General features: G+C 36.5%; 1 protein-coding gene and 1 pseudogene across 3 annotated transcripts; one reads left to right on the forward strand and one right to left on the reverse strand.

Moving 5' to 3' along the window:
• Positions 1-493: 493 nt before the first annotated feature.
• LOC130731135 (cysteine-tryptophan domain-containing zinc finger protein 3-like) lies at positions 494-11,462 on the reverse strand. 3 transcript variants are annotated; one of them, XM_057583326.1, is made up of 14 exons: positions 10,865-11,461; positions 10,036-10,108; positions 9,813-9,943; positions 9,253-9,660; positions 7,818-9,157; positions 6,595-7,001; positions 4,625-6,477; positions 4,383-4,543; positions 4,006-4,166; positions 3,363-3,523; positions 2,062-2,870; positions 1,768-1,929; positions 1,580-1,667; positions 494-903 (listed from the first exon to the last, which is right to left on the reverse strand). In XM_057583326.1, the coding sequence occupies exons 1-11, from the start codon at positions 11,051-11,053 to the stop codon at positions 2,676-2,678; spliced, it is 5,079 nt and encodes a 1,692-aa protein (XP_057439309.1). In that variant the 5' UTR covers positions 11,054-11,461; the 3' UTR covers positions 494-903; positions 1,580-1,667; positions 1,768-1,929; positions 2,062-2,675. The 3 variants fall into 3 exon arrangements, with proteins under 3 accessions (XP_057439309.1, XP_057439308.1, XP_057439310.1); XM_057583325.1 differs by having other exon boundaries at positions 2,012-2,870; XM_057583327.1 differs by lacking the exons at positions 494-903; positions 1,580-1,667; positions 1,768-1,929 and adding an exon at positions 3,118-3,199 and having other exon boundaries at positions 2,732-2,870; positions 10,865-11,462.
• Positions 1,811-2,236, forward strand: LOC130726657 (uncharacterized; annotated as a pseudogene).
• Positions 11,463-18,431: the final 6,969 nt, after the last annotated feature.

Genomic DNA, 18,431 nt, shown 5'->3' on the forward strand with positions numbered 1-18,431 from the left:
TGGAAGACCAAAGATCACATAAAGTGCAATTTAACTTCGTTCTCAATCCTCTCCATCAATACAATAACTCCTGGGAGAAGGAAAGAAAGAGAAAGATTCCCTCTCGGGAGAGCTGCTATCGCTCTTTGCTTGTTGGCTTGAGCGCGTTGCGTTTGCGCTTCATCTGAATCCCTTGCTTGTTCGGGTCCCTTCACTTGAGCTAAGGAAGAGAGAATAGAATGTTTCATTTCGTGGCCGGGCTATGGCTATATTTTTTAAAACATTAGAAAAAAAATGAAATGGAGTTTTTTTTTTGAAACATCGGAAAAAAGATTATCCATTGAGTCATGTTATACGAATTCCAACATTAAATTTATGTAACAAGTTTTGGTGCGTGAACGTGCCTTGAAATTCACAATAATGATGTAGAGCAACATTCCCGTATTTATCAACATAAAAACAAACACACATGAATCAACAATAGAAGACATTCGATAAAGTAATAACAGATAAGTGAGAGACTTCGAAATTTATTGTATCATTTTGTAAACAGTTTACAATTCTAGGAGTTATTATATATTAATATCCCTTTAATATAGGGTTTTAATACATATACACACTCAATTTCTCTTCTATCATATTTCCACTCATTTTCTCTTTCTATCTCTCACTTCTTTTCCTATTACATCACTTATCATATCTCTAATTTCTTTCTCTTCTATTCTATATCACTATTGGGTGCGGGTGGATTTAGGGTGTGAATACATTTTTCTTGTTAAATATAAGATCAGGTCAGCTGGTAAAAGTCAAAATTTAATATTACATGAACAAGACTACAGCAACTGTTTGAAAGTAATCCACGTTATACAGTTGACAAAGGTAAACAAAAAACTCCACCAAGGTCAGTTGTCTCAGTTGCTCAACCTACAACCAAACACAAAAACCTTGTTAAGGTTTGAAAATGAAATCATAATACCACAAGCTCAAGATGGAGTTTTGACTAGAATGTTATGCTACCATACAGCCAGATAAATACAAGGTGCAAACATAAAACCAGCAAAAACTACGAAACAGTAAATCTTTCCTAGTAAATAAATAGAAATGACTCGAACAAACAACCCCCCTATCTTTGGTTTTGGTAATTTGTGCCACCCATGCCTGACAATCTTCACATAGATCCTTGGATTATAGAACTTGTATATATCTCATATGGGAACTAAGTTTTCCTTTCAAGGCACTTAGAATAGGAAACTAAATCTGTAAATCAAACTTACAAGGAAACATGTACACTAGAGGTCAGTAACATGATCGTACACGCATGTATATTAGAATTTGTATCCTCACCCCGTTAATGTTTCCTAGTCAGACTTTACCTCTAAAATCAAATAAAGTTAAATAAGTTATTGCCTAACCTTATCAAATCTAACTTATACAACACTCATTTATAATTTTCAACTTAAACTTTGAAGTAATTAGCAGTTAACTATTAAATGAAACATTCCAACATGTTTAAGCGAAATTTCCTCAAGCATTGCACAAGCAATAGCTTACTTTAAGATCATGAGGTATATGCCAATGATACGTAATGAATGAGAAATACCTGTCAGATTCTCGATAAGGCAGCAGCTAGCTTGCACTGTCTCTGACAAGATTCTATAATGTTTATTTACACATCCATTGTGTTCCTTCTGGGGAAGCAAGAAGAGAGATGAAATGTAACATTCACTTCACCAATAGAAACCAGAACACAATTTCACAATACCAGGCATACTTGTATGCCTGAGTTACCTGAGTTGAGAAACATTGGGAATAAATCGCCTGCCACTTAAAAATTCTTGCAGTACATCCCTCCTTTTCTGTTTTCTGTTTGTTCTCTATCAACAAGAAAATGAGTAAAGAAAATGGTTCTACCGCTAGTAATCCCAAAATTGTACAAGACAAATAGACGACCTGCATATAAGCCGAGATTCAAATCAGAAAAAAGAAATGGTCATAGAAAAATCAAAGTTATCAGAACAAAATATGGATCTACCTTTACAAAGAAAACATGCAAGTCCATGCACTATAAAGAGAAATGCTCACTTTAGTCTGACTCTCTTTGATCCTCCTTTCGGTAAAGAGAGATAGGACCAAGAGGAGAAAGTGCAGTTCCCACTGGTAGAAGCCGCAGTTAATGTAAAATCCACAACTCCCTCTCGCTAGAAGTTACAACTTTACACATTTACAGATTGACTAAATAATAATCCCTCCAAAATGAGAAGACAACAAAGGATGGTAATTAATTTCAAACTTCAAAGTCTATCCGTATCCACCTATTATAACTTTTATTTCTAATCCTGATGAGCATCATCATTCCAAACATCAACGCAGCTCAGAATCTGCTTTGCAGAAACTGACTTCTGAATGCCTCCACACCGTTTCAAAGTTGCCAAAGATTTCGTTCATGTAGACAACATACGGCAACCAAGTTCCCCTGACTGTAAACTGAAACTTCCATTCCATTGTGTATGGCATACATTTTGTTACCAGATAGTACTAGCTTCATCCGTTGGCAAGACTGATTCAAGATCCAATAAATAAACCTTGCCATTATAATAGAATTGCGACCATATTTTTGTCAATGAAGGTTTTAAACTTGATCAAGAAGAAGCACATGTTCTTCACGGGCTAGAATCATCTCGTGACTAACTGGACCTTTAACGATTAATAGCCTCTACAGCAAGCCGTACCAATCGTAGTAAACCCTCCACATCTTGAAAGCTAAAATCAAGAGCCTTCTTGATAGAGGAGATATCATCTGCATACTTGCCCACAGCGTGGCTTGAATTAGCAGCAGCAAAAGCATTCCGAGATTTCCTTGAGGCTTCCATGGCATAATTTACATCCTGAGCCTGCAATTGATACATGAAATTAATTCCGATGCTGATATGCAACAATGTAGGCGAGCATGACAGGTGTTAGTGTATAGGTTTGTTTCCCTTTGGGTAGGATTGTAATCACTATTCGCCAACAAGGCTTCTCAAATCTCAATCAAGATTACAAAACCATATCATTTGATTTACAAAGCTAACCTGCCCTAGAAATCTGAATAAGGAATAGAATTTGAATCAAATGGGATCATAAAAGGATTGTACTTACTGATAATATGAGGTTTTTATTTGAAGTTTTTTTTTCTCGTTGTCAATTTGAACAAACATTTTAGGCCACAAAATGGAACAGCCTAGCAGAAATAAGAGTCCAAGTTTTTTCCATCAGAATCTGAAATTACTCGGAAGCAAAATTTATGTATGGATTTTGTTTCACTATGAATTCTATCAAGTTTACTAGGCTATTTACTCCAACATTTGTTAAGATCATTCCTCTGGTAAGAAATATATCCTTACAAAATTGAGCAACCGCACAAAATTGGGACGACTCCGTGCAGCAATAATGTGGTTTCCAGCAACTTGAGGCGAGTTGACACTCTTGGATAATGTAACCTTGTCAGGTGCTGAAGAGTTGTTAACATTGTCAACATCAGAGGCAGATGATGATGGAGATTCGCCTGACAAATGAAACAAGGTCCAAAACACGAAAAGATCAGTGTTCTATCCACTCCAATTTCATCACCACCATAATCTCCGGAGAAAGGTAAAACATGTTTAGATTTGTTAGTATCAAACAAATGAGCCATATCTAACTCATCTTCCTGTTCTAATTATTCTCTTTCACTTCCTCTTTTCTCATCCCTTAAATTACAGGCAACAACCAAATCAATATGTATCCATGATTCTTCCATATCAAAATGATGCCATAGTGGAAGTGCTTAGACAATCTATTAAAATGCATGTGACTTGATAATTTGTCTCTAAAAGATCAAAATATTTTGCACTTGCTGAAGCTAGGTTTATATGTTTATTTATCAGATGCTAGATGGGATTGGATAGGATGTCTAGGACAATCAAATGGAAATAGAGGACCTCCGCAGCCAAAAAGAATTATTGCATCATGCAAACACAGTGAAAATTAAGTAACAAAATTCAATACCAAGAGGCATAATTTGCATGGCCGTTTGCAACTCATGACGGTCTCTGCTTGCACTAGTGTGTGTAGAATATATTGCCCTCATATATGCCACCTCCATGCATTTGTAGGCCAGAGCAGCTGAAGCCATGTCTTTTGATTTCTCATATTCATGGGCACAAAACCTATGAAATGGAAAATATCAAAATGGTTATACCAAAAGGGGAAAAAATCGAATCAATAAAGGCTAAATACAAATCTACGGAAACAAATTATGCGAAGTATGGTAATGAGGTCTTTAAACCTGTTTAGAAGCTAATATAAGGGTAAAAAATAAAACGATTGTTTATACCAGCACTTAAAACAAGATATCACAGTGACAAAGAAAATTGATGCCTTACTCGCACAATTTTGCCGTGCTACTGTACATTTGCTTTGCCTGAATCATCTCGCTATGTTTAGCATTATCATTGTTGCCAGATTCTAGCAGAGAGGCTCCATGAAGAAACTTGAGGGCTGCCTGGAAGTAAAGACTAGTGCTCTCAAGAGTGGATCCAGAATTCTGTACAATATAAACCCGGAGTTTGTAAAATAAGCACTAAGGAGGGCAAAAACATAAAAATCTAGAAGAACGTGTAAAAACCTTAAGACGATCAGCCAGGTGCTTAAGATCTTTAGCCTCTTTCACAGCATTGTTAGCAGCATGGATATAAGAGTCCCTTCTAATTGGACTGGGGGCATCGAGCTCCTTGGACTTGTGTCCATTAAGAGCTGGATTTCTTGAACCAATTTGCTGAGTTCCATTTTGATGATCAGCCTTTTTCAATTGCTTTTTTTGCAGCTTTGACAGATCATCAACTTTCGAGGGATCAACTTCCATATCCCCATTTCCTTTATGAGAACCAACTGGTCTTGGGCAACGACTTGATGTCTCAATTTGAGATCCTCCGGAGGGTAATGATGGCAAAGGCTTCCCTTTTCCAAGTATTACTTCTTGATCAGTTCTTTCCGGAAGAGACATTTTTGAAGATCTTTCAGTATCACCGTCTGGCAACTGATTCTGACTGGGAGCATGTAATGCCTCCTGTTTGCATAGGGCATCTATACTAACCTCTTGAAAGTCATGCCCTCGACTTAAGTGATTATCCTTTTTCCTACTCTCACTTTTTCCAGTATAATCTTTCTTCCCAGCATGTATATTCTCACTTTGTTCTGGCTTGAACCCAGATTTCTCCTGCAACTTAACTTTTCCATCCTTATGCAGATGAGACTGATCTTGCAGTTGGATTGGAGAACAAGTATTCTTGACTTTTTCTGCAATGGACCCTGACTTACAGCTCTCGTTGTTGTCCTCCAAACCTAATTCCATGCGACTCTTCCTTGCCTGAGAGACATTGGCATTATAAACATCAGTTGTGTCTTCACCTTGATGCTTAATCTGCTCTGTACCTGGATGTGTCCCATCTTGGGCCATCATACCACCATTAGTACAATGGCTGGTTGTTTTAGGTTTAGATTTAGTATCTTCTGACATATGATCAACACCTTTGTTCTGGAAATCAGACCATTGGGCCACGGTGAAAGATTTGTCCCTCCTAGCGGTTCCAGATCGATCACTTGCATGATCATCTTCGCCATCTGAGCATCTTCTTGGACTATCCATGGCAGCAATATCATGACAGTCATCTTTCCCCATAATTCCGCTGTTTGCAAACTTATCTGCATTTAAAATTCTCATAGGTGATGACGAAACTGATTCCACAGGTGAGCCTTTCACTTCCTGGAAACCAGCTTTGGTTTTATGTGAGCCAGACACCTTAGAAGAGCTTGAAGTGGCAGCAACAGAAGCCTGTACAGACCCCATGTCCCTTTTGAAACAGTCCATGCCATCCAAGCTCCGCTGTGAGTGACTGCGCCCAGGATTTGGCCTGGATTTATGGTTCTTTGTATGACTAACTTTTTTGTCAGTCCTGCCACTACCTTTACTGGCACTTCGTTCCTTACCTTCAGATCTTGAATTGTTTGCTTTCTTTTCCTTCCTGGAATCACTGAACTCCTGTTCAGAAATTCTGCTCTCGTGTACGTGAGGATTACCTGTGCTACAAGTTTGAGCATCCTGATACTCCTTCAATTTCCTTTTTTTCACATTACCAATGGAATCAAAATTCCCCAAATCAAGGAATCCCTCATCGAAGGAACCTTGACCATTAACCTTTGTCTTTTCAGCAGAAACTGGCAGCTTATTTTTTCCAGATTTGGAGTCCCTCGAAGACCTCGAAGAGGAGTGATCTTTCTTTCTAGGTCGATCTTTGCCAACAGAAGTAGCTGGAAAAGAGCTGCTTGAGCTATGACCCACCTTCTTATTGGTCCCATTCGGTTCTGGAAACCACTCTTCATGAGAAGAATGAACCTTGTCAGTCTTACCTTTCTTGGATGGCCTTGAAAAATCTTGATCAGGACCCCTCCTGCTTTTCACCTTCATATTCTTAGTATCACCTGTCAACAAATTTCCAGAAATTAAGAAAATGTTACAGAAATTTCACAAGTGTATGAACATTGGTAGATGAATTAATACGTCATTGATAAGTACAATAAATATTTGGTTCAAGTTACCTCTATCAGAATTGTGCTCTAGTATCCTCTGCTTACTTGTGTGTTTCTCACTTAGACCATCAGCTTCACTCAAAACAGGGGATTTGTTAACATCATTTAAGCTCCTACTTTTCACCGATGATTGCAAGTTTTTCTTTATAGAATTAGACAATTGAGAAAAGCCTTCTCTATTTGTAGGATTTGATATCTCTTTCACAACTTTTTTCTTCCCCTCAGGCACTTCATGCAGATCATTATGTAGCTGGCTTTGATCAGGATGCTGGAAAGTTGCCATGGTTCCTCCCACCATAGCACTCCCCGAGACATTTTGCAAATTTCTTTGACCATCAGGAGGAGGCCCTTGGTATAATGCAACAAGGGCTTTTGTGGTTTCATCCTCACTAAAACTACACCTATTCATGTCAGGTCTGCATAGTAATGCACATACTGTTAGTATATATCATGAACCAACTATTTCAAAAACTTAAATTGTCAGATGAAAACAAACAAATATATTACTAACACACCCTTTTTATGAAAGAAACCTTTGGACTAGAAACGTGGACCATGCATATGTTTGCCTCACTTGGGTTGAAATTCAACTTTTCATTAAAGAATGAGGGAGGTAAGGATCAAACTCGAGGCCACATGGTCATAAAGGTTCAAATGCCATGTCATGAACTAAATATTACAAAATAAGGACTTGAGCTTTAGAGTGAAGACACGTGAATGGTTAATGGTTGCATATTATACCTCTTAACAATTTGAATCAGAAACACTTATGTACTTCATGTGTTATCCTGCACAATCAATATAAGTAGTTCCCAATTCTTGTTATATTTTAACAAGCAATCTAGTTTCTTTAGCAAAATAAGGACTTGAGCTTTAGAGTGAAGACACGTGAATGGTTAATGGTTGCATATTATACCTCTTAACAATTTGAATCAGAAACACTTATGTACTTCATGTGTTATCCTGCACAATCAATATAAGTAGTTCCCAATTCTTGTTATATTTTAACAAGCAATCTAGTTTCTTTAGCACTCTCTTTTTCTTATTGTTATATTTAAGGCACAAGCACATGGACAATAGGTGGCCAGGTGGAGGATCAAACCACCGACATCAGCATCACACCCTAACCTTAGAAGACTCTGACTAGTTCCAATTGAACTACAAGCTCAATACTGCTTAGCATGTTCATTATGGAAACATATTTAAAATTTTAATCATTGAGTTAAACTTACAGCCAGTTAAGCATACTACACAGCCACTTTTCAGGTAGGTTATCAGGATTTGTGCCAACAGGAAGAAGCCGCCATTTATGACACCTGTCACACTGTACCCAATTATCTTCCTTCTCATGAGGCAGCATTAGAGGAATCCCTTTCCCATTCGCTGCATTAGTACTATGTGCATTTCCAATGCCCCAGACATTTGCGGTTGATTTAGGGTATACTTCGGCTATTAATTGCTTATCAACTTTCTTACCACCTGATCTCTCCTTTGCTCCACAATTAGTTGGGGGTGTTCTCCTATCAACCACCTCAGATTCTTTCTGTTTATCATTATAAGGGGTTTCCTGTGAATCAATTATGTCCTCATCTTCTTCCAATTCCCCAAAGAAATCTCTATAAGTATCTTTAACTTTTCCAATACCCTTTTGTACTTTGACACCTTCAGTTTCATTTTTTGATGCAGAACTATCATCAGAATTCTTTTTTATTTTGGACACCAAAGAGGATCCAACCTTGATGTTCTCTTTTTCCCTCTCTATAACCAGGGTGCCTTGACTTCCCTTCGACTTCTTCCCCCCAGGAAATGGATGTTCTGTCTCGACAGGTAATGTCAGACTGTCTTGATCACACGGGCTACCTCTCTGATTAGCCTTCTTAGAAGGCTCTATGCACTCAATGTTTGAAACTGTTCTAACTTTGGTAACATTAGATTCAGCTATTGTTGAGTTGCAACTTTTTTCTCCTGGATGATTTTCTTTCACACCACTAAATGATAAGTCATCAAGGGAAACTTTATCTCCCAGAACTTTTCTTCCTGAGCTTCCCTTTGCCCTCTCAGCAAAAGCATTCAATTCAGTAGATGTTGGCTCCACCGGCTCCTTTTTTGCCTGATCAGATGAGGTTTTCTCCCTCACCATACCCTTATTGGCATTCTTCAATGAATCAGCCAGCCCATCGGCAGCTTTTACTGAGTCATCACTGAAAGAATATGAACTGGATAAAAGTGGAAGCTTCATGGTTTTTGAAACTAGCTCATCCATCATCAATGCATCTGTACTTTGTTCCTTTCTTGATAGCACCTCAACATCGTTCCGAGTATTCTTCTTATTGCAAGCCTTGACGACTTCCATTGTGGACTCGTAACCCTCCAGAGATTTCACTTTCTTCCCTCCTGACAATTTTCTATCACCTTTTACAATATTAGATTCATTTGGTAGCTTGCCAGAACTTTCAGGGTCACCCACATGAACAGGTTCATCAATGCTATCTCTGGCACGTGTTTCCTTTTCAGTTAATTCAATGAAATTATCAAGAAGAGGCGACAACATCTTAGGGAGGATTGTCATAATCTGCTTCCAAGCCACCAAAAACAAATTCTCATCTCATCAAGCACAATATGAAAAATAATAATAAAGGAAGATCATTTTGCACCTAGATAATTCACCTTAAGGATACTGATTGGAGATTCAAAGGGAGTATCTAGAGGACCACAAGAAATTCCTTCACTTTCTGCGGGGCTGTCATCCAGTGATGGTGATGATGAAGGTGACACGTCCAGACCAAGTCCACTGTATATTGCAGCATTTTTCCCAGTTGCCAAATTGTCAGGGCCCATTTTGAGTCGAACCTTCAGTGTCTTCTGGTCCGATATGCTAGTAGCTTTCATGTTTAGAGATTCACACTTAGAAGGTAATGCCTCAGTACTAGTGATTGTCATGCAATTCTCTTGATTGGTTCCATCATCTACAGGGAGTCCCTTAATTGCGGCCAGCCTTGAGGAGTTAGCCAAACCTGGGCCAGTTCTTGATGACTGAGCTCCAGTTGAACATTGTACAGCATCCCTATGCCCACCCTGTACATTACAATATTAATTTGAACTATATCCAAAATGAGAAATAACACAAGGGCATGTCATGAAAGCTAAAACCTCATATAAAATCATCAATTTAATTTTAAAAAATGAATCACAGATACTGATGTCTCATTTTTGTATAAAGAGTGTACCTCCAGATGCAAATTACTAGGAGATCTCGGTGGATCTTGACTATGATATTTTTGTGGTGCCTTTGGATGAGGCCAAACAGGAGAGCGTTGATGGATAGGCAAAAATGATCCATAACCACCGTATTTTGCCCCTGCAATATGGTTTCTCAATATCATTAGAATGAAGAATTATTTACTATGTACGCCTACACTAGATGAACTGTGGTTCTAAGTTAACACTTACCCAGATTCTCTGCAGTGACCCCACCTTCAAAATCTTTCTGAAATTGTCCTAGATATTCTTCAATTTTTTCATCCTTGGGCCAAAATAAAATCCAAATGTAAATCATTAAGACAAGAAGAAAGAAGAGTGATCAGAAAACAAAATGAGCCTAAATCAAATTGACGAAGTCGACGTGTTTATGACATATGGAAACAAACGGCATCCCACAATGCAGTGATGGAACAACTGTAGATGTTTCAACTAGCCATCTCACAGTACATGATTTTCATATTAAGGAAGTTTCTTCAATACATACAACTTCCGAAACATGAATTTTAGGAACCAGAAATAGTAAGAAATGTATTCCATGCTGTCACATAATAATTATAAAGGAGAATACAGACAGAATGACTACATGATCTTTCAGCGCACAGGGGACACTATCTAAATTCTATTTGAGGTGGAACGGCATTCCAAAACAATAAACAGGAATTCGCAAGCAAAGGCACATCATTAATGGAACATTTACTTCTTCACAAAAGGAAAAGGACAATTTTTTTGTTTACATCAGGCAGGTTGACCAGAAATTTCCTCAACAACCCAATACATCTGGTTGAGATCACAACAATTAGAAATCTACTACAACATCCAATCAAATCTACTCAACTCCCAACATAACATAATTCAGCACTCCACATACCAAAATTGTATAGATTATAACCACCATGGAAACCAATTAAAGTCTTAGATCTAAGAAAGTAAAACAAGTGAACACCAATAATTATTTAAAGCTTTAACTAAAACAACAAAATTAAACTTGAGGCTAATTAAATGGAGCTAAAGGCCTTACAAGGTAAGAGAGGGCAACATCAGGATCGACGGTGGTGGTACGATCATGGTCTTGATGGTTCTGGAATGAGCAAGCTTCACCTTCTTCAAGCTCAAACTCTACCATCTCTGACCTTCCCTGACCGAACCCAAACCCTAACCCTAACCCTAGCCCCTGAACTGCAGCATCCCTATCTCCTCCAGAAATCATCCAAACAAATACCAAAAAATATAAAAAATCAAACCCTCCGAGTTAAACCTCCACATTGAGATTGAGAACAACAACAACAACCTTCATCCAAATCCAAATCTCTTCGATCCAAACTCCGGAGGATTCACCACCCCGCCGCCGATTGTTGAGAAATTTCTACACGATCGGAGGCTCGCGTAGAAACGACAACCACAGATTTCACAACAATAAATATTAAAAAAAAATCAAAAAATTCAAAACAAAACACAAAACAGCGTGTGTATGATTTTGGAGAAACTGTGAATGTTATTGACAGAGCTGGCTGGGATCGATGAACAGAGTTTGTCTATGTCTATATCTTTGTCTTTCTCTCTCTCGCCGTGTCTCTGTTTTTGGTGAAGACAGACAGCACCCGCGTTATTTTTTTTTGTTAAGGTTATTAATTAATTTTCGTTAGAAACAATAGATATTAATATTAATAATAATGTAATGACACGGTGAGAGAGACTTGAAGACTAGAGTAGATAAGGGAAAAAAAGTGGAAGTGTGTAAGAAACCAAACCATCTTACCCAATCCAACTGCTCGACTATGGCGCGTGAGTGAATCACTCTCATTCTATTTTTAACTTCATTTATCATGTTTTTCTGTGTTTTCACTCAAATTCTAATCATGTTAATACAACTTTTTGGTTTTAAATTGAATCACATGGCCTTGTTGGTTTTGTGTAAATTAGTGCCGGTTCTAACGGACATTAAAACCACCCGTCAAAAGTAGCCACCGCACTCGCATGTTTACCGTCGGTTCACTCGGTTGTAGATTGCGATAAAAATCACTAGTCACTTTAGCATCTTTTTAAGCTGACTCTAAATTATAAGAGCACAAATCTTTTCACATGACTCGAGTACCATCAATATAAGCCTATATCCTTCACTCTCCAAATTCTAAACCACATTGTCCCTTCTCCACCCCTCCCTTCTCCTCTGTCACCATCATTGTCGGCTCCCCCTTTCTCTTTTGCAACCCTCTTCTTTTTTCTCGGTTGCTCCCTCACCCTTCTTCGCCATTGTCATCCTCTTCTTCTTCCACCACCACCATCATCTTTTGGCCTCGTCCCTCACTCATCTCCCTTCAGCATTATCACCCTCCCTCTCTATCTACCTCTCCCTGATTCTTCCACGTTCCTCTAGCGACACTTCCAGATCTATCTCCTTCATCCATGCATCGCCCGATAGCTGTTGCACACACGCACCTCTCGTGCACCGCACTATTTTTCTACATTCTACTACACTGCCATTGTCAACCCAATGTCGTGCACCCAAGTGTCGTTGTCGCCTCATTCCTCCACCTCCCAATTGCCGCTACTCACTTGTACGATGCCGCCCGCCCACTACCGTCTTAGTAAGTGTTGCTAATAATTTTTCTTTTATTTGTGTTGGACGTATCCACAAAATGAATTTATTTATAAGTAGTAGTTTAGATATATTTAAAAGATATTGAGATATAGTGTTAATTAGATTAATTGCAGAGTGATCGAAGTGGAAGTCAAGAAACTGTTGTCAAGACAATAGATACAAATGGTGAGATCAGGGCAGATACAACATTAAATGAGGCCTAAAAATAGCTTTAAAGTGACACATTTCTAACTTAAAAATTGTTCCTCTATTAAACTTTTGACGTAAAAAAAAAAAAATTGAGACGCAATTTTTTTTATTAACCTGTATTTTCCAATTAATAATAAAGCTAATTTATTTAATATTTGTTGAGACATGTTTGATTTGAGATAAGTTTTTATTAATTTTAATCTTAGGAGCTTTTTTACTTAGTAAAAAAAATTGGAGGCCTTTTTTACTTAGTATATTTTTTTCAGGCCTAAAGCCCTTATTTAGGTGACTTTATCCTCGGCCAGCCATGGGTGAGATCAAAGGAGACAAGCAGAATAAAATCCCTCCGCTATTGAGAAACAAATTTGGTTATGTAGCTTGGCCATTTAATCACTATGATTTGTCTATTGTTTGTTTCTATAGACATATAATAGAGAAATCACATTTATTAAGTGATCAAGTTAGATGGCCAAATTCAAAGTTATAACAACATGCATGGTGGTCGCCGGTACGTGGAAAAATATCTAGGCTAATATATATTAATTAATGGTCAAACTATCCTGCTCTATCTATTATTAAAAAACAAAGAAGAGATGAATTGGATATATAAAGATCAAAATCTACATGAATCTGGGGCAAATAAGACATGTAATTCATATGATTATCAGGCTAAATGCTTTTTTTTTTATTTTACTTATTATTTAAATATTTATATTATTGAATTTTGATTTAAAGGTAATATTATCTTAGCATGTTTGAAAATGAGAGCAACACCAAACAATCCTAAAATGGAAGAGAGTGACACATGTGGCACAATTACTTTCCATGGACTATTCTCTTGAAACACAATAAAGCATACCAACTCAACTCTTATCGCAGAAATTAAACTAGTTTTAGATCCATTAGTTCTCTTGCGCTGTACAGAATACCAACTCAATATTCTCCCTCTACGTGTTAACTTGCTAAAACAAGTGGAATAAAATATAGATTTTGAATAATAATGTGACAATTAGTGTTATTTGACAAACATTTTTCAACAAGGTGTTAGTCTAATAATAAATATCCCAATAAAAAATGAGTGTATAAGTTCGAATGCTGAAAAACATTTGTTATAAGAGATAACTACATTTTTTCGAATGAGGCGAAACATCCACACAAAGTATTTTTGACAACCTTCAAGGTGAGTTTACTTTATGTTTTACGGTTATAGACATTTAATTTAAGAGTGAATAACAAACTTAACTTTTTTGGTACATCAGAAAGATAAATTGCATCATTTAGAAATCGATCTCTGAACTTTCCATACCAAACTCATATATCTCATAACTCCTACAACTTTAGCTATTCTACTGAGACAATAACAAACTTAATTGTATAAATTAATTGTGGTATGCGTAGAAGAATTACATTTATAAATACAGCTTTGATAGCTACGGTTAGAATTCAGATCCTCTCCTGCTGCTCCACCATCCAGCAAGTATAAAATGAGAGAGGATATACATGTGATTATCACTTGGTTTTTTCTTAAATTAATTATAACCATTGAATTGTAAAATCAATGGCTCGAAATGTGTTGTAGGGGTTGGAGAGAATAAATGGCTAGAGAGATCCATATTCCTACCGTTACGTTTCTGCTAAAATTTTGAAACACGTCAAAATGCAGCAGTTAGTACTCCAGCTTAAGTGGGTTATTGAGGTTCCTTAATTTTGGGAAGTGGACATATATAGCATGCAATGGCATAATAATGGTTTGAGAAAGTGCCGACCAGCCAAGGTCAATGATGGAGAAAAACGTTGTAGAAAATTGTTAGACTGCGGTGTGGTGAAACTGAAGATCAAACATCTTTCTAAGAGTATGACTATTATGAATTAAACCTTTAACCTAAAAATTCAAGTAAATATATTCTTATTTTAATTAAAATTTAAGATAAAGTTATTATTCCACCTACGTGACATGTTGTGATTATATTGATTGTAAATTTAAAACTGTTTTACACTGACAATGCATATCCGTTAAACTCTTTCTACAATTTGATAAAACTGTTCATAAGTTGCTTAGTTTTTGTTTTCTATTTGTGATAGGACTATTTAGTATTTACTGGTTAAACATATAATATACTACTCTCCATTCCTATATTTATAAGACATTTTAAAGAAATTTTGGTGTCCCTTTATTTAAAATCCTACTATATTTTAGAAAAAAATTACTCTTTTCCATTTATATACTATTGCATGTATTAGACTTTTATCATTCTAGAATTGTAATTACCACTAATAATTAATTCTTTTAAACACTACCCAATACATTAATTAAGGGTTGATGTGAAAGATTGCATATTTTTTTAAAAACTACTCATTAACTAACTTTATTACATTTTTTCTTAAAAACCTGATTATCTCAATAAGGTCTTATATAATTAGGAACGGAATAAATATATTTTTATTCCAAAATATAATAACTGATATATTTAACATGCAATTAAGCAGGTAAGAACTTGCTTATAAAAAAAGGAGTTGTCTAAATGACTCATAATAATGTTTGGGTTAAATAACTCATCATCCAACCACATTGGAGATAAATGAGTTGGAAATAAATTAACAAATAAAATATAGAAATTCCAACTCACTTATCTCCAATGTGATTGGACCATGAGTTATTTAACCCAAACTTTATCATGGGTCATTTAGACAACCCAAAAAAAAAACAGGTAAAAACTTATTTCTTCTAAGTTCTAGCAAAGGCAGCTTGTAACCTAAAGAGAGGTTTGCTTAGGTAACCGTTAAAGAATTGGATTACAATTAGTACTATTAAACATATTTTCTATCGAGTAATCATGTTTGAATTTCAATACATTTTTGTGGGAATTTGAGATATTACATAAGAAAAATAAAACATGTATCACTTTAATTAATTTTTTGTTGATAAAATTGTTTATTTATTTATTTTAGCTTTAGGGTTCGTATGGTACGTTGTGTAATATAAGGCCTGATAGTATAAGACCTGATTGTATTAGGCCTGATAGGATAAGGCTTGATAAAATTTTAATACTATACAACATTTGGTCATACACTGTATAATTTGGTGATGACATTGGTGGTGTGGTAGTGGTGGTATTGGAAGGTGATGATGATGGCATTTGTGGTGGATTGTGGTAGTGGTGGCGGCGGCGGTAGTAGTGGCGGTAGTGGCGATAATGGCAGTGGTGGAGGGTGGTGACAATGGAGGGTGGTATTGGTGGCGGTGGTGGTAGTGTGATGAGGGTGAGGGCGGCAGTAGTGGTGGTATGAATGTATCAACGATGGTGGCAGTGGTGGAGCATGGTGGTGGTGGTGGCGACGATAGTGGTGGTGGGGGCGACAACGGTGGCGGTAGTGGCGGTGGTGATGGTGGAGAGTGGTGGCGGCAGTGGTAGTGGTAATAGTGGCGATAACTAGAGCGGGTGGTGGTGGTGGCGACGATGGTGGTGGTGGTGGTGGAGGGTGGTTGTGGTGGTGAAGACGACGACGACAGTGGTTGCGGTGGTGGTGGAGGGTTGTGGTGGCGGAGGTGGTGGTAGTGACGGTGGTGGTGGTGGTGGTTGTGGTGGAGGCGGTGGTGGTGGAGGGTGATTGTGGTGACGGTTGATTAAATATATTCAAGTAGTTTATACATTGCACTTTTATCATGCCTTATCCATCATCTATAGGGTGATTAAATAATCCATCATTTTGATGTATAATAGGAGATTGATGTATAAGTTTATACAATACAATGTGAGCACCAAACAATGGATAAGTCCATAATATATTGTATAAGTTTATACTATCATGCCTAATACAGCGTACCAAACGAGCCCTTATAAACTCTGCTATATAAACCACAAAAGAGAGGAAAAGAATTGAAGTTTGTTTTCCCCAAACTATAAAGTTCATGTTGCCTGCATTGACCATATGAAGAAACGAATAGATTCACATGAGTGGAGTGGTCATTGAATTCTATTTTTGTTGAAAGTGATGGAAACCATATCCATCAATATTCAACAGTAGCTAGCCACATTCATTCATTCACAACTCATAAACTCGATCCATGTGGCACATATTGGAATTGGAATATGCATTGTGCTCTTTCCAAACATGTAGCAAGAATATGCCATCATATACTTGCGCCTCCAGCCTCCAATTTAAGAAAGAAACAATGAAAGATCACTAGTGACGTAATTAAAGATACTAACAATACATTAAAGTATAAGTCCAGATATTATTAAACTGACACGTGCATGTGGAATTTGTCAAGAGTATTACGCGATGTTGGTGCATAAATAAATCAAGTCTGCGCACACAACTGTACCCCATTGAAAGGTCAGGGGTCAAGGAAAATGCCATTGCCAAAACTATCATCTTGACTAATTACAATGTTGCTACCTTATTTTAAAAGTTTGACACTTCATTAAATGAAAATCTCATAAAATATTATCGCAAAAACACTTCATTAAATATACGTGTAAAGTTAGATATATCATTAAATTTAATAAAGGAACTCATATTTTTCTAAATTAAGAAATAATTTATTTGTGAGATTTCAAATAAAAAATATTGTATCATAGAATTCTCAGAATATAAAAGGGTAGTTAACAAATTTTACAATAAATTTAATATACTCTGTAAAGTACATTTTTTAAAAAATAAATATGTTCATAATAAAACCGGAAGAACAAAACATGAGATCATGCATCAGAACCAACTTAAAGATCACCAAGAGATTCAGACACCCAATCATTACTCAAAATTTTAAGGTATTGAGGTTGTGAGTCACATCTCTTATAAAATCTTCACCTCACTCATTCTTAACCAATGTGAGACTCCAACCCACACATGAGTTTTAACATTTTTTGATGCGAACTTAGTTTGCCCCATAATAGTCTACTACTAAAATAACTCTCATTACCAAACACTTTTAAAAAGTTTATGAAATAAACGTTAAGTTAGCAAAAAATTGTTACCAAACACAATTTCTCCTTTGAATAACTTATGAAGGTGAATGTAAATTTTCAACCAAGAAGAGTGTCCAAAACATCAACACGAAATTTGGATGGCAAATGAGCGGAAAATTGTGAATATTACTCGTAGGATAAAATAAAATTTTTAAAAAATTAACACTGATGATGTTTGGGAAAATGAAGTGGGGATGACTCATGTCCACGCGTTTCAGTGTGCTGACATGAAAGTGAGATGGAAACAAATCAAAGCTTCAAAACTGTATTGCATTACCACGGTTCTAACGCAGCGGAATCTTTCAAAACTGGGGGAGACAATGATGCTAAAAGACAATAAAATATTTTGACTACTAATCATATATGGCTTTTAATATTCTTACAAGTAGACCAGTGAAGAGGATTGAGTTTTTATCTTCCAATAACATGGAGATGCTAAACTCAAATTTCAACTATTAATTTTTTAAATGACACTAGTAATAAATATAAGACAGTTTTCTATATTTACATCTCAATGTTTTTTTTTTGGATAAGCAATTATATGTAATTTAAAATGCTTAATTTTGTTCATATCAACAATTTTGCAAAAGAATAATAATAATGGTAATTAGGTTATGGTGAGCTGTTCACCTTAGTAGGTGTGGACCTGGCTCTGGTCCACAGTTGAAAGCCCAACAAAAAGGTAGTGTAGACAAAAAAATTATAAGCATCATGTTGACAAGACAACAATTGAACTCTGTATCATTTGGGCAAAATACTCGGATATCATGTCATAAACTATTGCAAAGGCTTTAATGTTTACCAAAATTAATGTGTTACTTGTTTTT

Source organism: Lotus japonicus, chromosome 1 (genome assembly GCF_012489685.1).
Source record: "Lotus japonicus ecotype B-129 chromosome 1, LjGifu_v1.2".
Taxonomy (NCBI): domain Eukaryota; kingdom Viridiplantae; phylum Streptophyta; class Magnoliopsida; order Fabales; family Fabaceae; genus Lotus; species Lotus japonicus.